General features: G+C 40.5%; 1 protein-coding gene across 1 annotated transcript in view; it reads right to left on the bottom strand.

Moving 5' to 3' along the window:
* The window catches only part of Ero1a (endoplasmic reticulum oxidoreductase 1 alpha), a 36,792-nt gene that overhangs the window by 16,280 nt on the left and 2,747 nt on the right, over positions 1 to 17,765 (bottom strand). Inside the window, exons 2-7 of the mRNA XM_031361495.1 lie at positions 8,309 to 8,428; positions 7,057 to 7,140; positions 4,636 to 4,674; positions 2,850 to 2,923; positions 2,694 to 2,767; positions 605 to 725 (exon numbers count right to left, since the gene is read on the bottom strand). Of these exons, the coding sequence (XP_031217355.1) occupies positions 605 to 725; positions 2,694 to 2,767; positions 2,850 to 2,923; positions 4,636 to 4,674; positions 7,057 to 7,140; positions 8,309 to 8,428 (512 nt within the window). The remainder of the gene's footprint in view (positions 1 to 604; positions 726 to 2,693; positions 2,768 to 2,849; positions 2,924 to 4,635; positions 4,675 to 7,056; positions 7,141 to 8,308; positions 8,429 to 17,765) is intronic.

The raw sequence follows: 17,765 nt of genomic DNA on the forward strand, positions 1-17,765 counted from the left end.
AAAAAAAAAAAAAAAAAGAATACAAAGGTGTTTCCACTAAGCACTCAACAAATATCCAGCTTAAAAGTTTCAGATTCTCCACCTATGAGCAGTTATAACTATGATACACTGTTACCATAAGAACTAGAAGAACAATGTCTGTGACATGTTTAACACTATGTGTAACATACAGCGAATACACAAAAATGTCACCTTGGAACCTTTCTCAGAAATCAATTTAGGTTGAAGAGGATAAAATAACTGCAGCCATAAAAAGGAGAAGAGAGAGTAACAAAGGGAATCTTAAGCTGTAGATGCTAATCTAGATCCCACCATTGGCTACAGTGATCTTGGTAAATGAAGCAAAGCCCATGGTTCCAGAATTACTTCATCTACATAATGAGATCCTATACTCTACTCAGGAACATCTGTTCAGTGTCTCCAATCCTAAAAATGCCTAAGTGAAAAAAAAAAAAAAAAAAAAGGCCTCAGTCTTTAAAAAAAAGTAGTTGTTACAACTTGTGCTGGTGCCCATGGGGAAACAGGACATTTAACTTTCTATGTCCCAATCAATCGTTTAAGAACATGAACCTGATTTGCACAGGTCTAGGAAAACAATACGTACTTAAAACAGTTTTCTTCATAGATGACACTCCATATCCTCCAAGCATCTGGCCCCTTGTAGCCTGTGTAGCGCTCAGGATTAAGGAGTAAATCCACATACTCAGCATCAGGGGACTGTATATCTGCAAGATACAATGTTTCACCAAATCTTACCTACTTCAGAACAACATTTTAGGAGAAGGAAAAATAGGGAGAAACAAATAGCCACATTAAGTGTACACACACACAAAAAAATTCCTGATCTTGTAGTGGTAGAAACAGGAAAATATGAGCTGGGCATAGTATACATCTTTGAACCCAGCACTCAGGAGTCAGGCAGGAGGATGTTGGAGTTTGAGACCAGCTTGGTCTATAACGTGAATTCCAGGACAGTCAGGGCTACACAGAAAAATCCTGTCTCAGAGAGGGCCAGAAGGCCAAAAGAATGAATGGAAATCTGCAGCTGCTGGGGTCAGGGGTTTGGGGGAGAATCTCTAGGAAGTCCCAGAGACTTCGGATAAGAGAGGCTCCCAGAATTCAGTTCGTGAGACCTTAGCTGAGATGTTAACAATGGGGCCTCAAGAGGCCACCACCTATAGCTAGGCAGGACCCTCAGTAGAGATAAAGACACACCCCAGCCACAAAACTTGTGGCCCAAAACTTGTTCAATCTAAAAGAAATACAGGGACAAAGATGGAACAGAGACTGAAGAAATGGCCAACCAATAACCAGCTGGATTAAAGGCGTCCACCACCACCCACCCTTTTCACTAACTTTTTAAAAGTTCATTAGTCCACTACTATAGAACCAAAGAAATAATATCAAAATTCAAATTTGATTTAAATTTGCTTAGCCAATGCAGAAGCAAACAATGCAAATAGAAAAAAAGATACTAGAGAAGGAGGAATTAGAACAATCAATAAAACTTGATCAAGGTCCTAATGCATTGTAAGGCTGTGCAATTTCAGCACCAGCTGCAGACTCAACATCATGGCTCAATATTCTCTGCACTAAAAGCATGGAAAGGTTCACAGCCCAGCAGCATCTATAAATGACGTTTTCCTCTTTCCTACATTTAGCTACTTTTGAAAAATGCAAAAGAAAGAGAACTATAAACTACTATAAATTACATAAGCCTGCAAAAGGTAATAAGTAATTTTTTTTTACAGAAAGTATTTTTAATTTTTTTTAACTATGGTAAAAATACAAATAATGAAATTGGCTATTTCCAACATACCCAGTGAACCAGTAAGTTACATTCACAATGTTGTATAACCATTGCCACATTCTGTTTCCAAAACTTTTCTACCACCCTAAACTGAAAGTCTGATCATTTAACAATAAACTCTCCATCCACCACCCCAGCACATCTACTAATCACTAATCTACTTGTGTTGCTATGACGCTGCCTGTCCCAGACAGTTCACAAGTGGATTCATACAATACTTGCCTTTGTACTGGCTTCTTTCACCCACCATGTTTCCAAGGTTCTGCCCCTTTGCAGCATTTGTTGGAAGCTCACTCCTTCTTATTGTTCAATAGCATTCATGTATATCATATGTAACACATTTCAAGTATTTTTGCACCTGATGATAACCACATAGACCATTTTACCTTGTGCCTCTTATGAATGAACATTAATCTACCTGTGTCTAAGTCTTTCTCCAATTCTTTTGAGTTACATACCAAGGAATGTCACTGTTAGTCTCATGGGTCTATGTTTAACTTTTTTGGGGGGTTTTTCTTTGGTTTTTCAAGACAGGGTTTCTCTGTGTAGCCCTGGCTGTCCTGGAACTCACTCTGTAGACCAGGCTGGTCTCAAATTCAGAAATCCATTGGCCTCTGCCTCCCAAGTGCTGGGATTAAAGGCGTGAGCCACCACTGCCTGGCTAGAATTCTGATTTTTAAAATAATTTTTTAAAAAATTGGGGGCAGCTTCTGGAACAGCACTTGGTAAAGCACTTGGCTAGCAACCAAGTCTGAGTTTAACGCTTAATACAATAAATAGAGAGGAGAGAATATGGAAGGGAGGTAGGCAAGCAGACAAGAAAGCAGGTAGGTTGGTTAGCTGGTTGCTTGGTCTGTAACGCACACTTTAACCAATGTCATACCATCAACTTCACAGAAGCTGTCTGAAGAATCATCATGCTTGGTCCACTGAAGTACAGCCTTCTGGGTCTCCTCACTTCAAAGAAGGAAAACTGCATTATTCTCTTTTGCAGTTAACTGTGATGCAGAAAATCAATGGATCATGAAAAGCAAATCACCTCAAAGATTCATCCACTGCTCCAAGTCGCTCAGCTTGCTCACATTCCTCAATGCGGTTAGCTTCCTCAGAATACTAAATACAAAGAAAACAGATTTACTACATCTTAAAGCTACTGCTTCCATTTTTGTTCTTGAGACAAGGTCATATTATGTAGGCCAAAGCTGACTTCAGCACATAATTTCCCTGTTTCAAACTCCTGAACACTAGGATTATAGGCATGAGCCACACAACTTTAAGGAATGAAAAAGTTAACCAGGCTGATTCTGTCTGCCACTATCAACCCAGGCTTCAAAGCTTATAAAATGAGCTCTTACATCCAAAAAGCAGGTGAAGGGCTTTTTTACCTCTTATATTTTGTCAGAAACACAATTTACTATTATATTCACAAAATAAAGATCACTGTGACAAACAGTGACTAAGCTGTCCACAAGGAAAAGTTTCTGAAGTACATGAAAGCCATGGGGTCCATCAGAAGGCAGCGTCCTAGTGACTTGACCGTAAGCAAGCTCTGGCTTTCTCTTCCCTCATGGCCGTGGCTGCACTTACCATGTGTCTCAGCTTTCTCCCATGCCACAGTTGGAGGAATACCTTATACAAAGTATGCCAGGAGCTTCTGGTATTTAAAGCATATGCTCTAACAACATTATTTCTTCATAATATCTACACATGCACATTCATTTTTCCCACTAGGCCTGTGTACAGGCACAGACCAAGCTCATGAGACTTGATAATGTCACCAAGTTGGAGATTATTTCAGATGAGATTTGGCATGTTCAGGGTGGTATAGCCATAGACTGAAAATTATTTCAAAAGAAAATTTTAAATAAGCACCAAAGGGCCAGAAGATGGTCCACCAGGCAGACATGCTTGTCATGTGCGCTTCATGGCCTGAGTTTGATCCCTAGAGGCCCTGTAAGAAGCCAGATGCAATAGCATCTATAATCCCAGCATGCCTGCAGTAATGGGAGGCAGAGACAGGAGGAACAACCAGAAACTCAAGACCAACTGGCATTGAGGACAGTGCCCAGCTTATAGACATGAGAGGCCCTGCCTCCACACATAGCACACACATACACACCCAAAACAATTTAATAAATTTTTAATTTATTCAAAAAAGAATCATATGCCATGTATACTTATTGAAACAAAACCTTTTAAATTATCTGCATTTTTTAAGGTTGGTACTTCTTAGTCCCATTTAGTAATTTAATCAGCTTAATTACATTTATCACCTTACTATGTTATGGAAATGTTTCTAAAGAACATTTTTTGAAATAGCTTCTTATTTTAAATTTTATATAAAACTGATCACAATCTTCAAAGCTATATTTTATGACTAATCTATTTGAAATTATCAATAACTTCAGCTGACTATTCTCTGAAGATAAGAAAATACTCCCTATGTATAAATGTGTGTGATAATTTAACTCATTTCTCATAAGTTCTACTCTTTGAGAAAATTCTAAACAGCATTTAACTTAATTCTGAAATGCTCTAGTTTTGTATTGCTCTCAAACAAAATGATTTAATCCAATCTTGGCCTTTAAATGATTAGGAAAGTGAAGTAGAAAATACAGATGAAGCAAACTGGCCATGCCTAATAACTGCTGGATAACAAGTAAGTAGGTTTCCATCCACCACTTTCACTTAAATGTCTTATACAATGTTTTTAAAGGAAGCTATTGAATATGAACTAGCTTTCAAGGGCTCTCACTAAGGAGAGCAGAATGGGTTTTTCAAAACACTCATAGACATCAGTCACATTGATAAGTGTATGTGCATACCTTGTAGCTCGCAGACTTAATTCCATCGGGAACTTCATCCTGAAAAAGAATACATTTATTGTACCCTCTGGAAAAATATTTTAAATTCTTACAACGTATGAGAAAAATTACTGGAGATAATTTTTAGGTGAGAAGAGTTAGGAATTCTTAATTTCTTTAAAGTAAATAAAAATTCGACAGGTATGGAAGCACACGGCTTTGGTCCTAGCAGTCCAAGGGCTGAGGAAAGAGGCTGTCTGTATTGGAGACCAGCCTGGCCTACATAGCAAGAGCGATGAAGTAAGATCTTCTCTCATAAAACACGGAAGTAGAATCCAAGGCCCATATATTGCTCACCACATACTAACTGTACCATGGAAATATAAAAAATGCTTAAAAACATTCTGTAACCCTTGTTGGTGTACAAGACAGATGTAGTATCAAGCTGATTAAGCTGTGGCAAACATTCCAAAATCCCTGAGATGCTCTTTGGTCACTCTCAGGTCCCTAGTAGGAAGTATCAGGATGAAGCTCAGGCTTGCCTGCAGGGAGAGAGTGGCTCTGTGTCCAGCTTGTCTCTGCTCTTAGCATGCATAGTTCAGATGTCGTATGTGTGTTGAAAGGGTTAATTCAATTAGTGCTGCTCCTCTCTACTAGCACAAACACAAGGCAGAGCTAAGCTAATATACCCAAGACCTGGCAACCAGCAGGCTCACACAGAACGTTCATTATTCAAGTCACATGCTAATGACACCTCGACCAGTCTCTGGTCTCATTTTCCTCTCATGCCTCACAAAACTATCACAACATTTCTCTGTCAATCTTATATATATTTACAAAGTGGGAATATTTTGAGGTGGAGTGTTACCATTATCTTAGGTTTTTCTTTTTTAATTTTTAATATTAATTTATTTTTGGAAACTTCACACACATATAAAGTGCATTCTAGTATCACTATGGCAGGTTCCTAAAACAGTCAAAACTGATTTGAGGGAAAACAAAAATAATAGAATGTTGGTGGCCAAGGATGAGCAGGGCTGGTTAGAGTTTAAACAGCATGGTTTCAGTACTGAGAAGAGAGAAAACTAGAAATGGCTAGTTGATGGCTGTACAATATAAATGTACTTAAGCCACTGACTGTCAGCTTAAAGGGGTTAAGTAATCAATCTTATGACACACACAATAAAAATGGGAAATAAAAACATAGATATTTTGATGGTGCCCAGTAAAGGGCAATAGGGCCTCATCATGCTAGACAAGAACTCTGCCACTGAGCTAGCCCCCAGGCCTATGTACTTGTGAAAACCTGCATCATTTGAAATGCAAAAGAAAAATCTCTGCTTTCACAATAGAACATTTCAACCTTCCAGAGTACAAACAAGTATCAAGCCAAAGAACGATTAATTTCTCTAGTAAGTCAAAACTTATTAGAGACTTTGTTAGGAAAAGAAGGAACCAATGTGGAATTCCTTAAATAAAAAATGATGCAGGGCCAGCAAGATGGCTCAGTGGGTAAAGGATCTGGTACCAGGTCTAAGGGCCTGAGCTCAGTCCCTGGAATCTACACCATGAGAAGACGGCAGGGCTGACTCCAACAGGTTGTTAGCTCCAAGGGGAGCCATGTGGCATGCCACCCCCTTACCACCGACAGATAATGTAATAAAATATTTAATTTACTGACTTCATAAAAAATAAGAGTGCAGGGGGCTGGAGAGATGGTTCAGTGGTTAAAAGTACTGACTACTTTTCCAGAGGTCCTGAGTTCAATTCCCAGAAACCACATGGTGGCTCACAACCATCTGTAATGAGATCTAATGCCCTCTTCTAGTTTGTCTGAAGACAGCGACAGTATACTCACATGTATCAAATTAATCTTTAAAAAAAAATAAGTGTAATAACCATAAAAACTTAATTTTACTCTTAAAAAAACTGGAATGATGGTAAACACTTTTAGTCCCAGCACTTGAGAGGCAGAGGCAGGCGGACCGCTCAAGCTTTGAGGCAGCCTGGTTCTAGACTACTGGGGCTACATACTGCAAGATCCTATCTCAATAATTAATAATAATAATAATAATAATAATAATAATAATATCATTATTATTATATTACCATTAAAAGTATAATTCAAAATAGATTTTACAGGGCTAAGAGATGGCTCAGTCAGTTAAATGCTTCCCACTAAATCCTGAGAAGCTGAGATCAGATCCAAGTGAGAAGCCAGGCAGGAGGCAGCCCCTGGAACCCCAGCGCTGAAGAGGCAACAACCATCTCGCCTCACCAGAAATACAGTAGAAAGCAAAAGGTAAGCTTTGTATTTATAAGTTTAGGTTTATGATATGTAAACTGAAATGTTATATTTAAGCAGAATCAAATTATAGTTTGATTAATGCTGGCCCTTTCTGAGAATCTGTAAAGAATGAAGACAGCTGGGGCAGTTCTTACAGAATGACAGGGTTTGACAGCGCAGTCTCTCCTTCCACACTGGTTGATGTCATTCCAGAAAGGACATGGCTTCCTCAAGTTCACCTACAGAAGAATACAAAGTTATAAAAATAGAAAGCCCTGAGCGTGTAAGTGACTGTTGGTGTCATGATCATGTGTATTGGTTTTATCCAAGACTACACTGTTTCTCACATTGTCAAGTTTCCTTGTCTATATAAATGTGTAGCTGCGGGTAAGCCTGGTGAGAGAGGCATAGACTACCACTAAACAGACGCTGGACAGATGGCAGCTGGGAGTCAGGGCTCAAATCAGTACCACACAGCTCCTATTTAAGCGAAAGAACAGGAAGGAACTGTGGAGCAGGTTTTCAAAGCTCTTTCAATAATGTGCTCACTGATTGACTACTGATAAGTGTTTAATAAATCCAAAAGTACCTCCTCTCAAAACAAAATATTTATAGTAGTTGGAGCCCATCTGATAGCTGACAAGACAATTTTGAGAATAATATAGCAATTTCTATTTTACCATTCTATTTCAATTTAACCAGTCAGTTTCTACCTCTAGAAATTACTGAAGCTAATACATCTGGGCTCTGGGGAAAGTTCAGTTAGTAAACCACACGAGGGCGTGAGTTTACTTCCCAGAAGCCATGTAAAAGAAAGCAAGCATTGGTGGCTTAGGCTTGCAGTCCCAGAGACCGGATTACAGAAACCAACCAGTCTAGCCTATTGTCAGACAGAGCTCAGGCCAGTAAGAAACCAAGTCTGGAAAAGATAAGCGGACTGTGTCTGAGAAACAACATCCACAGCTGTCCTTGGGCCTCCTCATGCATTGGTGCCTATATATACACATACAAAGTCCAAAGGGTGGCTTCTCAAGCCAACAGTTCATTTGTGAACCAAGTTTTCCTGCATCTACATCTGAAGAGTCAGAGACAGCCCAGCAAGTGAAAGTGTTTGCTGTATAAACTTGACAACCTGGGCTTCAAACACAGAACTCACAAAAAGGTGAAGAGCCATACAAACTTGTCCTTTGACCTCCACAAGCATGCCATGGCATACACAACTGCATGTGTACACACACACACACACATACACATGCATACACACACACTAAATTTTTTACATTTTTTACTTATACCTTGTACATATTTAAATAATTACCAATTTCAGTAAAAGTACTGAAGTTTAGTCATCTAAGGAAATATAACCATCCATTATAGCATACTTATATTTAAAAAAATTGAAAGTACCTTGTAATATCTAAAGTAGTCACTTTCAAGAAGCTTCTGTAGTCTTGGGAAAAGTCTGTAGTTATTAAACTTATCGATGGTCTCAACATCACAGGTACAGTCATCCAGGTAACCACTAACCTGTTAGAACGAAAAATGAAACATTGGGTTTAGTGCCTGATGTCACAAGGTCCTTCTCCTTACACAGTTATCATTTGTAAAAGCCTGATACTCAGCAACATTATCTTCCCAACCTCTCTTGGTTCTCTAAGAGAGAATGCCAATAATCCAACAATGTTGTTCTTCTTCTTGTATCTCTAGAGCAACACTGTGGCACTTTATAAGGTCAGCTGAGCTGATACAATATGCAGACCTGGACCCAAGCAGCCACCTTGCAGCCTTACCTTCCAGGACCCAGCCAACCTGACCAAAGGTTGGTACTGAGTTTAAGAAAGAGAGAGAGATGTCTTCCTGTGGTTGGACCAAGAAACAAGGAAACTCAAATCATAGTTCATCACATGAACTGATGAACACATACAGCAATCAGAACAGAGAAAGATACACACACAGGGGCAGGGGCAGAAACAAATGCTTCTGAATCCCCAGAGCCCATCTCTTACTTATGCCTGGCTATCTGGAGCAGGGCTGTACTCTCATTCTGAGTTTTCTTGGGACTGTGTCTGTGTTTGTGTCTGTCTGTCTGTCTGTCTGTCAATTTTCCCCTTAAAAACAACCTTAGACTGTTTATAGGTTTAATCAGAGTTAGCTCATTTTATCCAGTTATTTTATTTTACAAACTGTTCTCTCTCTCTCTCTCTCTCTCTCTCTCTCTCTCTCTCTCTCTCTCTCTCTCTCTCTCTCTCGTTTTCTATGTAGCTCAGAAACAGGTTGGTGTAATACTAATGAATAAAATACTAATGAATAAAACAAACAGGAACTCACTTTAAGACTGACAACCCCAACTACAGGGTAACATTTGAGTAATAAACTTACCACAAATGCTTAGCACTGATGTCATGACCCTACCTCCTAGATGAAACTATTAACTTTCTACACCAGGATGAAATGAGAATTTACAATCAGTCAGTATTACTGGCTGTAAAACTGAATGTCTTGGGCATTTATTTGGAGGTAAGCATACACTTAATAAAAGTAATGTAACATTAAATAACAAGTACATAATGATTCAAAAAATAGAAGAGAGAAAACCGCATCACCCACAATACTTTGGTGTGGTAAGTTTGCACTGTAAACTATACTGAAAATAAGGAGGTGCCCCCAACGCCTTGCTGAGCAGCTATTGACAGCTGCCACGGAGAGGTTTCTTTAGGGATGTGGTCCCGGGTAGGTTGACCATGCTCCTGATGGCCATACACCCATATATACAGAACAGCACAAATTCATCTCAGAGAATAATTTTTTTAAAAAAGATAGCCAGGCGTTATGCACACTTTTAATCCCAATGCTTGGGAGGCAGAAGCAGCCAGATCTAAGTCAGCCTGACTGAGAGGAGTAGGGAGAGGAGCACAGACAGACAGAATCAAAATGCATTACAGACAGGTATGACGTTCTCCAAGAGTTAGTAAAGATATTATATAAAAGGAAGGAAGCAAGGGCTGGAGTGATGACTCAGCAGTTAGGAACTTGCACTTCTCTTCCAGAGGACCCAAGTTTGGTTCCTAACACCCCTATCAAGTGGCTCAGGCCGCCTGGAACTCCAGCTGTGATAGATCCAATGCCTTCTTCTGGCCTACCCAGGCATGATACTCACATGCACATACCCCACACAGATATACAAACACATAACTAAAAACATTTTTTAAAAATCAGAAAATAGGGGCTGGAGAGTTTAAGAGCACTGATTGCTCTTCCAAAGGTCCTGAGTTCAATTCCCAGCAACCACATGGTGGCTCACAACCACCTGTAATGAGATCCAATGCCCTCATCCGGTGTATCTGAGGACAGCTACAGTGTCTCATATACATAAAATAAATTGTGAAAAATAAAAAAGAAATAAATCTTAAAAAAAAAATAGATCATTAAAAAAAAGAAAGAAAGAAAGCAGCTGGGTAGTGGTATAACATGCCTTTAATCCCAGCATTCGGGATGGCAGAGGCAAGCAGATCTGTAAGTTCGAGATCAGCCTGGTTTACAGCATGAGTTCCAAGACAGCAAAGGCTATACAGAGAAACCCTGTCTCAAAAGAACATAAGTAAATAGGTATGGGTAAACAAATAAAAATAAGAAAACAAGTAAGTAAAACTCTATTAAAACACTGAATTAATATTTACCTTTGAACTATGTGAAATCCTATACTATCTTCACTTAAGAACATTGAAAACTAGTAATGGGGGTAGAAAGATGGCTCAGTAGTTTACTGAGTTTTCTGGTTTTCTTTTCTTTTTTTTCTTTTTACTTCCCCCTCACCCCCCGATACAGTTTCTCTGTATATCCCTGGCTGTCCTGGAACTCACTCTATAGACCAGGCTGGCCTCGAACTCAGAAATCTGCCTGTCTCTGCCTCCCAAGTGCTGGGACTAAAGGCGTGCACCACCACTGCCCAGCTCTGGTTTTTTTTTCTAGCAATCTGATCCATATATCCTATCATTTCTATTTTCACCCCCTTTTGAATTTGTAAGGATAGAAATCACCTACTATTTCTAGCCTTTGATTTGAACTGTTACAAAAGAATGGCATAGAAACAGCAGGAAGGGCAAAAGGAGACCAGCATAGCTGAGCTGGCAAGTTATCAAAGAAAAACCAGAAAAGCCTGAGCTTGAGCTCACCTGTGCTGAAGCCAACTGTCCAGGAACTCACTGACAAGGTAGAAATAAACCAGCAAGATGTCACTAAGCTCTATCACTTTCAGGACACACTTAGGTGCGCTTCTATCACTGTGGGGTAAACTGCCTCTCCCGAGAGCTTCCAGAACATTCCACATAGTACTGAAGTGTTAGAATTACCTCACTAGCCTGGCTGTATTTAGCTCATCAACTAGAGCAGCATTTCTCAATCTGTGGGTCAAGATCCCTTCGGGGGCCATATATCAGATAATCCTGCATATCAGATAGTCACATCACAATTTATAATAGCAAATTTACAGTTATGAAGTAGCAATCCAATAACCTTACGGTTGGGAGTCACCCCAACATGAGGAACTGTATGAAGGAGTCGCAGCATTAGGAAAGTTGAGAACCCTTTGAAGTAAAGTATAAAACCACTGAGACAAAACCATGTTTGTTCACCTTTGTGATCCCAGCCGGTGGCACTGTTCCTCTGGAAGGACACAGTAGATCTCAGTGATCATTCCTGGGCTGGGCAGGAGAATGGAGGAGAGCTGCCTGCTGTTCCGCCTGTCCCCAGCTCAAGAGCACACATAGCAGTAGCACACTCACAAGACAAGGAACAAATGCGATAAGGATGACCCTTCCCACCTCGATTTCTGTCAGTCCACATGTCATTCTAACCTTCACCAGAGGAAGCCCAGAGGCAGGAAGAAACACAAGGTCCCCCAAAGCAGAGGTGGCACACAGCCAGGAGACTGCAGAGGAATAAGAGGCAGCACAATGAGAGACTTTAAGCTTTTCACCCTTTACCCTTCATATGGAATAGGCCACATTCTCCACTACAACCTCAGGTAACAGGGTGGCCAAGGAAACAAAATAAAAGCAGGGTTTCAACAGAGCGCTCAGTGAAGACACAAAGACACTTGGAAATCCAAGCCAACTGACAGTTCAGGTATGCTGGCCAAGAGGTGAGGCAGAAGCCCATCCTTGGAAGAAGTATGGCAGGTGTGATGTCAGCTCAGTCCTAGAATCTGGAGAACAGTAGGCATGTTACCAAAGCAATCACAAGCAAGGGCTGAGGCAGAAGCACCACTAACAACCCACAGACTCTTAGAAACAGAAGAAAAACTCCAGGACAGGCGACAAATGCACAATTGCCGCCTGGCGCTATGCTTCAGAACACGCTTCCACTGCTCGGGCACCCACTGCGCCATCCCCCACAGCAAAGCACAACCCTGCCCGTCACTCGAATCTAACCTTTGAAAAAATAATGCATCCTTCTCCCCCTCCCAAAGTGATTAATACCTATTAAAATCTGAAGTGTATCGCCCTAGACTTCAAGTAATAACCAGCTTTGGGCAGGAAAACTAAAAACAAAGATAAAAAGGCCCACACTGAGAGACAGTAGGTAGACAGAAGCCTGGCCCAATTTGAAGACCTAGCCTGTGAGAGCTGCAAAGCCTCTGGAGGTGCCCACTGCAAGTTCCCAAAGGACAGCCCCACCACAGCCACTGTGCTCTGCAGTTAGGCCTATCAGAATTTAAAGGTCCACTTCTGTCACTGTGTTTTCCATAAAAATTTTCAACTTGCAGATTTGGTAACAGAAGAGTAAAGAGAATAAATGCTTGATTGCTAAGCATCACTATTAACCCAGCTCTATTACTCTCCAAAGCCTACACTTCCCTAATGAGGAAGAAATGTGGGCTTCGTTCACAGTCAAACTTTCTAATACTGGATTATTGTAGTTGTTCCACTGGAACGAAGGACCAGATTATGGAAAACTAGTGTGGGGTGGGGGTAGGGAGACTCAGTCATATTCTCCACTGACTACAGTTGATTTAGTCAAATACAATAGGCAAGAAAAGATATGTGTAATCACAGATATACATAAATATAACCTGTTTCGTTCATCTTTGTGATCGGTATGTAAACGGTTTGAAGGCTGGAGCTTATTTTGCAGAGGTATTTTTTAATTCACAATGAATGACAAAGCAAACTGAACAACCAACAAAAGTACATCTTCCATGTGCACTAAGAAAGCCCACTCTTTAGATCAGCATCTTGTTCTCATTCAAGGTACTGTACAGCTGTATTTCTTGTATGTGTTTCTTATGAAACACATATATCCAAGCATCAGGTAAGGAAAAGGAAGACAGAAGTAATAGAAGAAAAGGAATTTAAACTAAAAATAAAAAACTAAAATTATCAGCATTTTCAGGTCTTATGCAGTACATGCAAAAACTTGAGAACTCCACCAAAAGAAAAAAAACCTTAAATTATTAAATAAAGTCATAGGATACAAAAGTCAAATCAGTTGTATTCTAGAAACTAATAAAAGAGACTATCGGGGGGGAAAAAAAAACAAGAAAAAAATTCCATTTATAATAGCATCAAACAAATAAAATCTTAAGACATGCAACCAAGGTGGAAGAAGGGTTGGTGAGCACACACTGAAATAGGAGGAACAGTTGCTTACACACCATTGCTGGCATGTAAACCACCAGACATGATGGGAAACAGTGTGGATGTTCCTCAAGAAACTAAAAACATAGCTTGATCTAGCAGTCCCACTCTGGGGACACATCCAAAATAAAACCAGTGCTCCAAAGGACATCTGCACACCTGTACTCCCTGCATCACACAATATCCGAGATACAACAGCATCTAAGTATTTGACAGGGTAGAAGTGGATAATGTGACACACACACCACACAATGAACTACCATTCTGTCCTTTGTAGCCTGGATGAATCTGGAAGATAATGCTAAGCAAAATAAGCTAGACATGAACATAACTTCATAACCTTCCTCACTTGTGAGATCTAAGGAAGATCAAGGACACTAAGGATAGAAACAGAAGACGATGTGGAGAAACAGAAGATAGATAGGTTCTCGGCTCTGAATGAACAGCATGGTGACCACAGCTAGTAATAGGGCATATTTGTTAAGAGAATAGAGCTTCAGTATTCTCACCACATGTGCAGCTAGCTGGGCGATGATGTCACAGTAATTTGCTTGATTTTAACCTCCTAGGATATTTGTGTATAAAGACATCTTCTAGAATATACCACCCTGCTGTTTCTCAATAAATAAATGTATGTACTCAAAATGTGCTTTGTCAAAGAACTAGGGTACTTAATTTTATTGTGTTGTGACTAGAGGGGCTAGAAAGATGGCCCAACCATTAAGGGCACAGCTGCTCTATCATGAGGACCAGAGTTCCGATCCCAGTACCCAATGGTTTGTGAAGTGCCTCACAAACAACTATAACTCCAGCTCCAAGGAAGCCAATGCCCTCCTCTAGTGTTCAAGGGCACCACAGCATGCACATACACACACACACACACACACACACACAATTGTTAAAAGAACATAGATTTTTCTGAAATAAATATTAATCTATATTTTAAAATATACATCATGGGGCTAGAGAGATGCCTCAGTGGTTTAGAGCCCTGGCTTCTCTTCCAGAGGTCCTGAATTCAATTCCTAGCAACGATATGGTGGCTCACAACCATCTGTAATGGGATCCGATGACTCTTCTGGTGTGTCTGAAGACAGCAACAGGGTACTCATATACATAAAATAAATAAATCTTTTAAATATACATCATGGTGTAACATGTTATATATAGTAAAATGATTACCATAACAGGACCAATTAATATACCCTCCTTTTCACATAATTATCCATCTCCTCCATGACAAGAATACTCATTTAGCAAAACTGCAGAATACACTATTAGCCGTACTTCTCATGTTGCTGTGCCTTAAATCTCTAAATCCCCAACCAAGATAAACAAATGATAGAAAATGCCACATACACACAATAAGATTCTGCTATTTAACCTCAGTATCCCCGGAGGACATGCTAAGTGAATTAAGCCAAAAAAAGACTTGCCTGGCCTCACATGTAGAATATATTAAAGGAGAAAAGGAGCTTGATGAGAGAGAGCATGAGAGAGCAAAGGAGAGCAAGAGAAAGACAAAGACAGGAAGAAGAAAAACTGGGGCATTGTAAATCAAAATATACAACAAACAAAAAAATCTACACCAGATTGCAGGACATACACGATTGTAGGGTTGTAGGTCCCATGTCTGATCCACCACAGAGCATGATTGCTTGGGAAGACAGAACAGCAGGAGTTTGACCGCCACTTGCTTGGGGTGGGAAAGCACAGTCTGAGGCGTGGGGCAGCCAGAGCTGGCTCGGGAGTCCCCAGGCCTGCGATGAGGCCGAGGCCATCTGGTTCTCAGGCTCTTGGACACCCAGGCACTGGTGAGGCTAGGAGAGATTGCTCAGCAGTCAAAAGCTCTTGATGTTCTTGTAGAGTTCCGAGGTTCAATTCCCAGAGCCAACATGGTGGCTCACAACTGTAACTCCAGTTCCAGGGGATCCGATGTCCTCATCTGACCTCCACAGGCTCATAAACATATTGTAGATGAAACACTCACATGCATAAAATAAGTTCATCTTTTTAAGTAAGAAAGAAAGAAAGGAAGGAAGGAAGGATGGAAGACAGACACGCTACATTGTGAAGTGACTCAAAAATATCTCTTCCATACACTCTATTCAGAAAAGTCAGGGATGCAACAGGCACTTAAAGAGTCAATGGCCACCTCTCCAGTATAACCTGTTTCAAAGATCCCTCTGACTAGGATTTAATACATCCACCCACCACCCAACAAATTATCTCTCCCACAGTCCAGCAACTCAGCCTAACAAAGCTTTTTTTAAAAAACTGATTTAACAGGACACTTAGAAGGTTAAATCTCCTGAAGCACATGTTTGGAGAATATGTCTACAATGTACTCCAAACAAAACTAATGTGTTTGTGGAGCTGGCATGAGTGTCCTTCGTGCAGCAGCTCAAGGCAAACCTACCACACCCAAGTAATTGCAGTGTGCCCACGGCAGCAGCCTGAGTCCCCCCACAGCAGCCTGAGTCCCCCCACAGCAGCCTGAGTGCCCCCACAGCAGCCTGAGTCCCCCCACAGCAGCCTGAGTCCCCCCACAGCAGCCTGAGTCCCCCCACAGCAGCCTGAGTCCCCCCACAGCAGCCTGAGTCCCCCCACAGCAGCCTGAGTGCCCCCACAGCAGCCTGAGTCCCCCCACAGCAGCCTGAGTCTCCCCACAGCAGCCTGAGTGCCCCCACAGCAGCCTGAGGCAGGCCTACCACACTCAGGTAATTAGTACTGCTTATTAAACTTAAAGACAATAAAACAGTTTTAGTGAAAAGGAATATACACTCATTTTAAATTAATTAAGTACAAAATATATCCATGTCCTCCAAAACAGTCTCAGTATTTCTTCTGAGGTTATATCTTTAAAATATTTTTCACTACTTGTGCCTAAGGTTTTACTACATTCACTTTCTCTAATGATGCATAATTCCACATAACTATCAGAAAATAAAAATAACAAACTGGAAGGACTTCTTATCTCTGTACAGATACAGATCTGTGATAACAAATACTATTTTGGTTCCCAGAAGGAGTACTTCCTGCATGTGGGATTGTTCACTCAAATGAGGGTAAGAGCCAACTTTCTACATAAATTAATAATATTATTAACTAACTTTTTAATAGGATAATAAAAGGCAAGTGGTTGTAAGAAAGATTTACAAGTCCCAAACAATTAACCATTTTGAGTAATGAACAGTAAACAATAAAACATTATTATGAAAAGAGTTCACAAGGGTTGGAGAAATGCCTCAGTGGTTGTTCTTGCAGAGGACCTGTGTTCAATTCCCAGCATCTACACAGCTCACAACTCTCTAACTCCAGTTCCAGGCTCCAACACCCGATTCTGACCTCCAGTGACTCCTGGCACTCACATGGTACACACACATACAAGTAGGCAAAACACTCATAGACATAAAATAAAGCTACAATTTTTAAATGATTTACAATATACAGTAAAAATCATGTTAAAAGGACTTGAAACCAGCACATCTATGTAGTAACCGAGCAAGCCCAAAGATTCATTACAGCCCTCACCCATCAAAAAGTCCAATCCCAGCAACCTATGCAAGCAGCTGGCTAAGCGAAACGATTTTTTTTAACACCGAAACCTCCCTAACATCGGCTAAACACCAATCAAATACTAGGTTTGAAAACCATTTTTTAAACTCAGTTTTGATCTCAACATGTGATCTAAACGAGCACTAGGGACTTGTTGCAATGACTTTCTAAGGTCAAACAACCACAGACTGCTCTGACTCAGACAGCACCTGTGAACTGAACCCCACTACAAACCAGATAGGACAACAGGAAGTAGGTGATGATGAGGTAACCCAAGTCAGATGTGGTAAGAAAGACCTGAAGCAGGAAGGAAAACAAACAAACAACAACAACAAACCTAATGCTATTTGACTATTTCTGTCATTAGCTACGCTTTACTTTGGAAATAAGAATCTCACTATGTAGCCCAGGCTGACCAAAAACCCCTGATCAGGCTGACTGCAGATGTTACACACACAAGTACCACTGCTTAAGGATAGTTAACTATTACTCAAAGTTGACTCTGAAGAGGAAAACCAGAAAATTTTCCTTTCAAGAAAAAGTGACTTGGATGGTTGTGGGGGCACACCTTTAAACCAAGCTCTCTGGAGGCAGAGGACGAGCTCTGTGAGTTCAAGGCCAATCTGATCTACAGAGTGAGAAACCCTGTCTGGAAAAACAGGAAGGAGGGA

Source organism: Mastomys coucha, unplaced genomic scaffold (assembly GCF_008632895.1).
Source record: "Mastomys coucha isolate ucsf_1 unplaced genomic scaffold, UCSF_Mcou_1 pScaffold9, whole genome shotgun sequence".
Taxonomy (NCBI): Eukaryota; Metazoa; Chordata; class Mammalia; order Rodentia; family Muridae; genus Mastomys; species Mastomys coucha.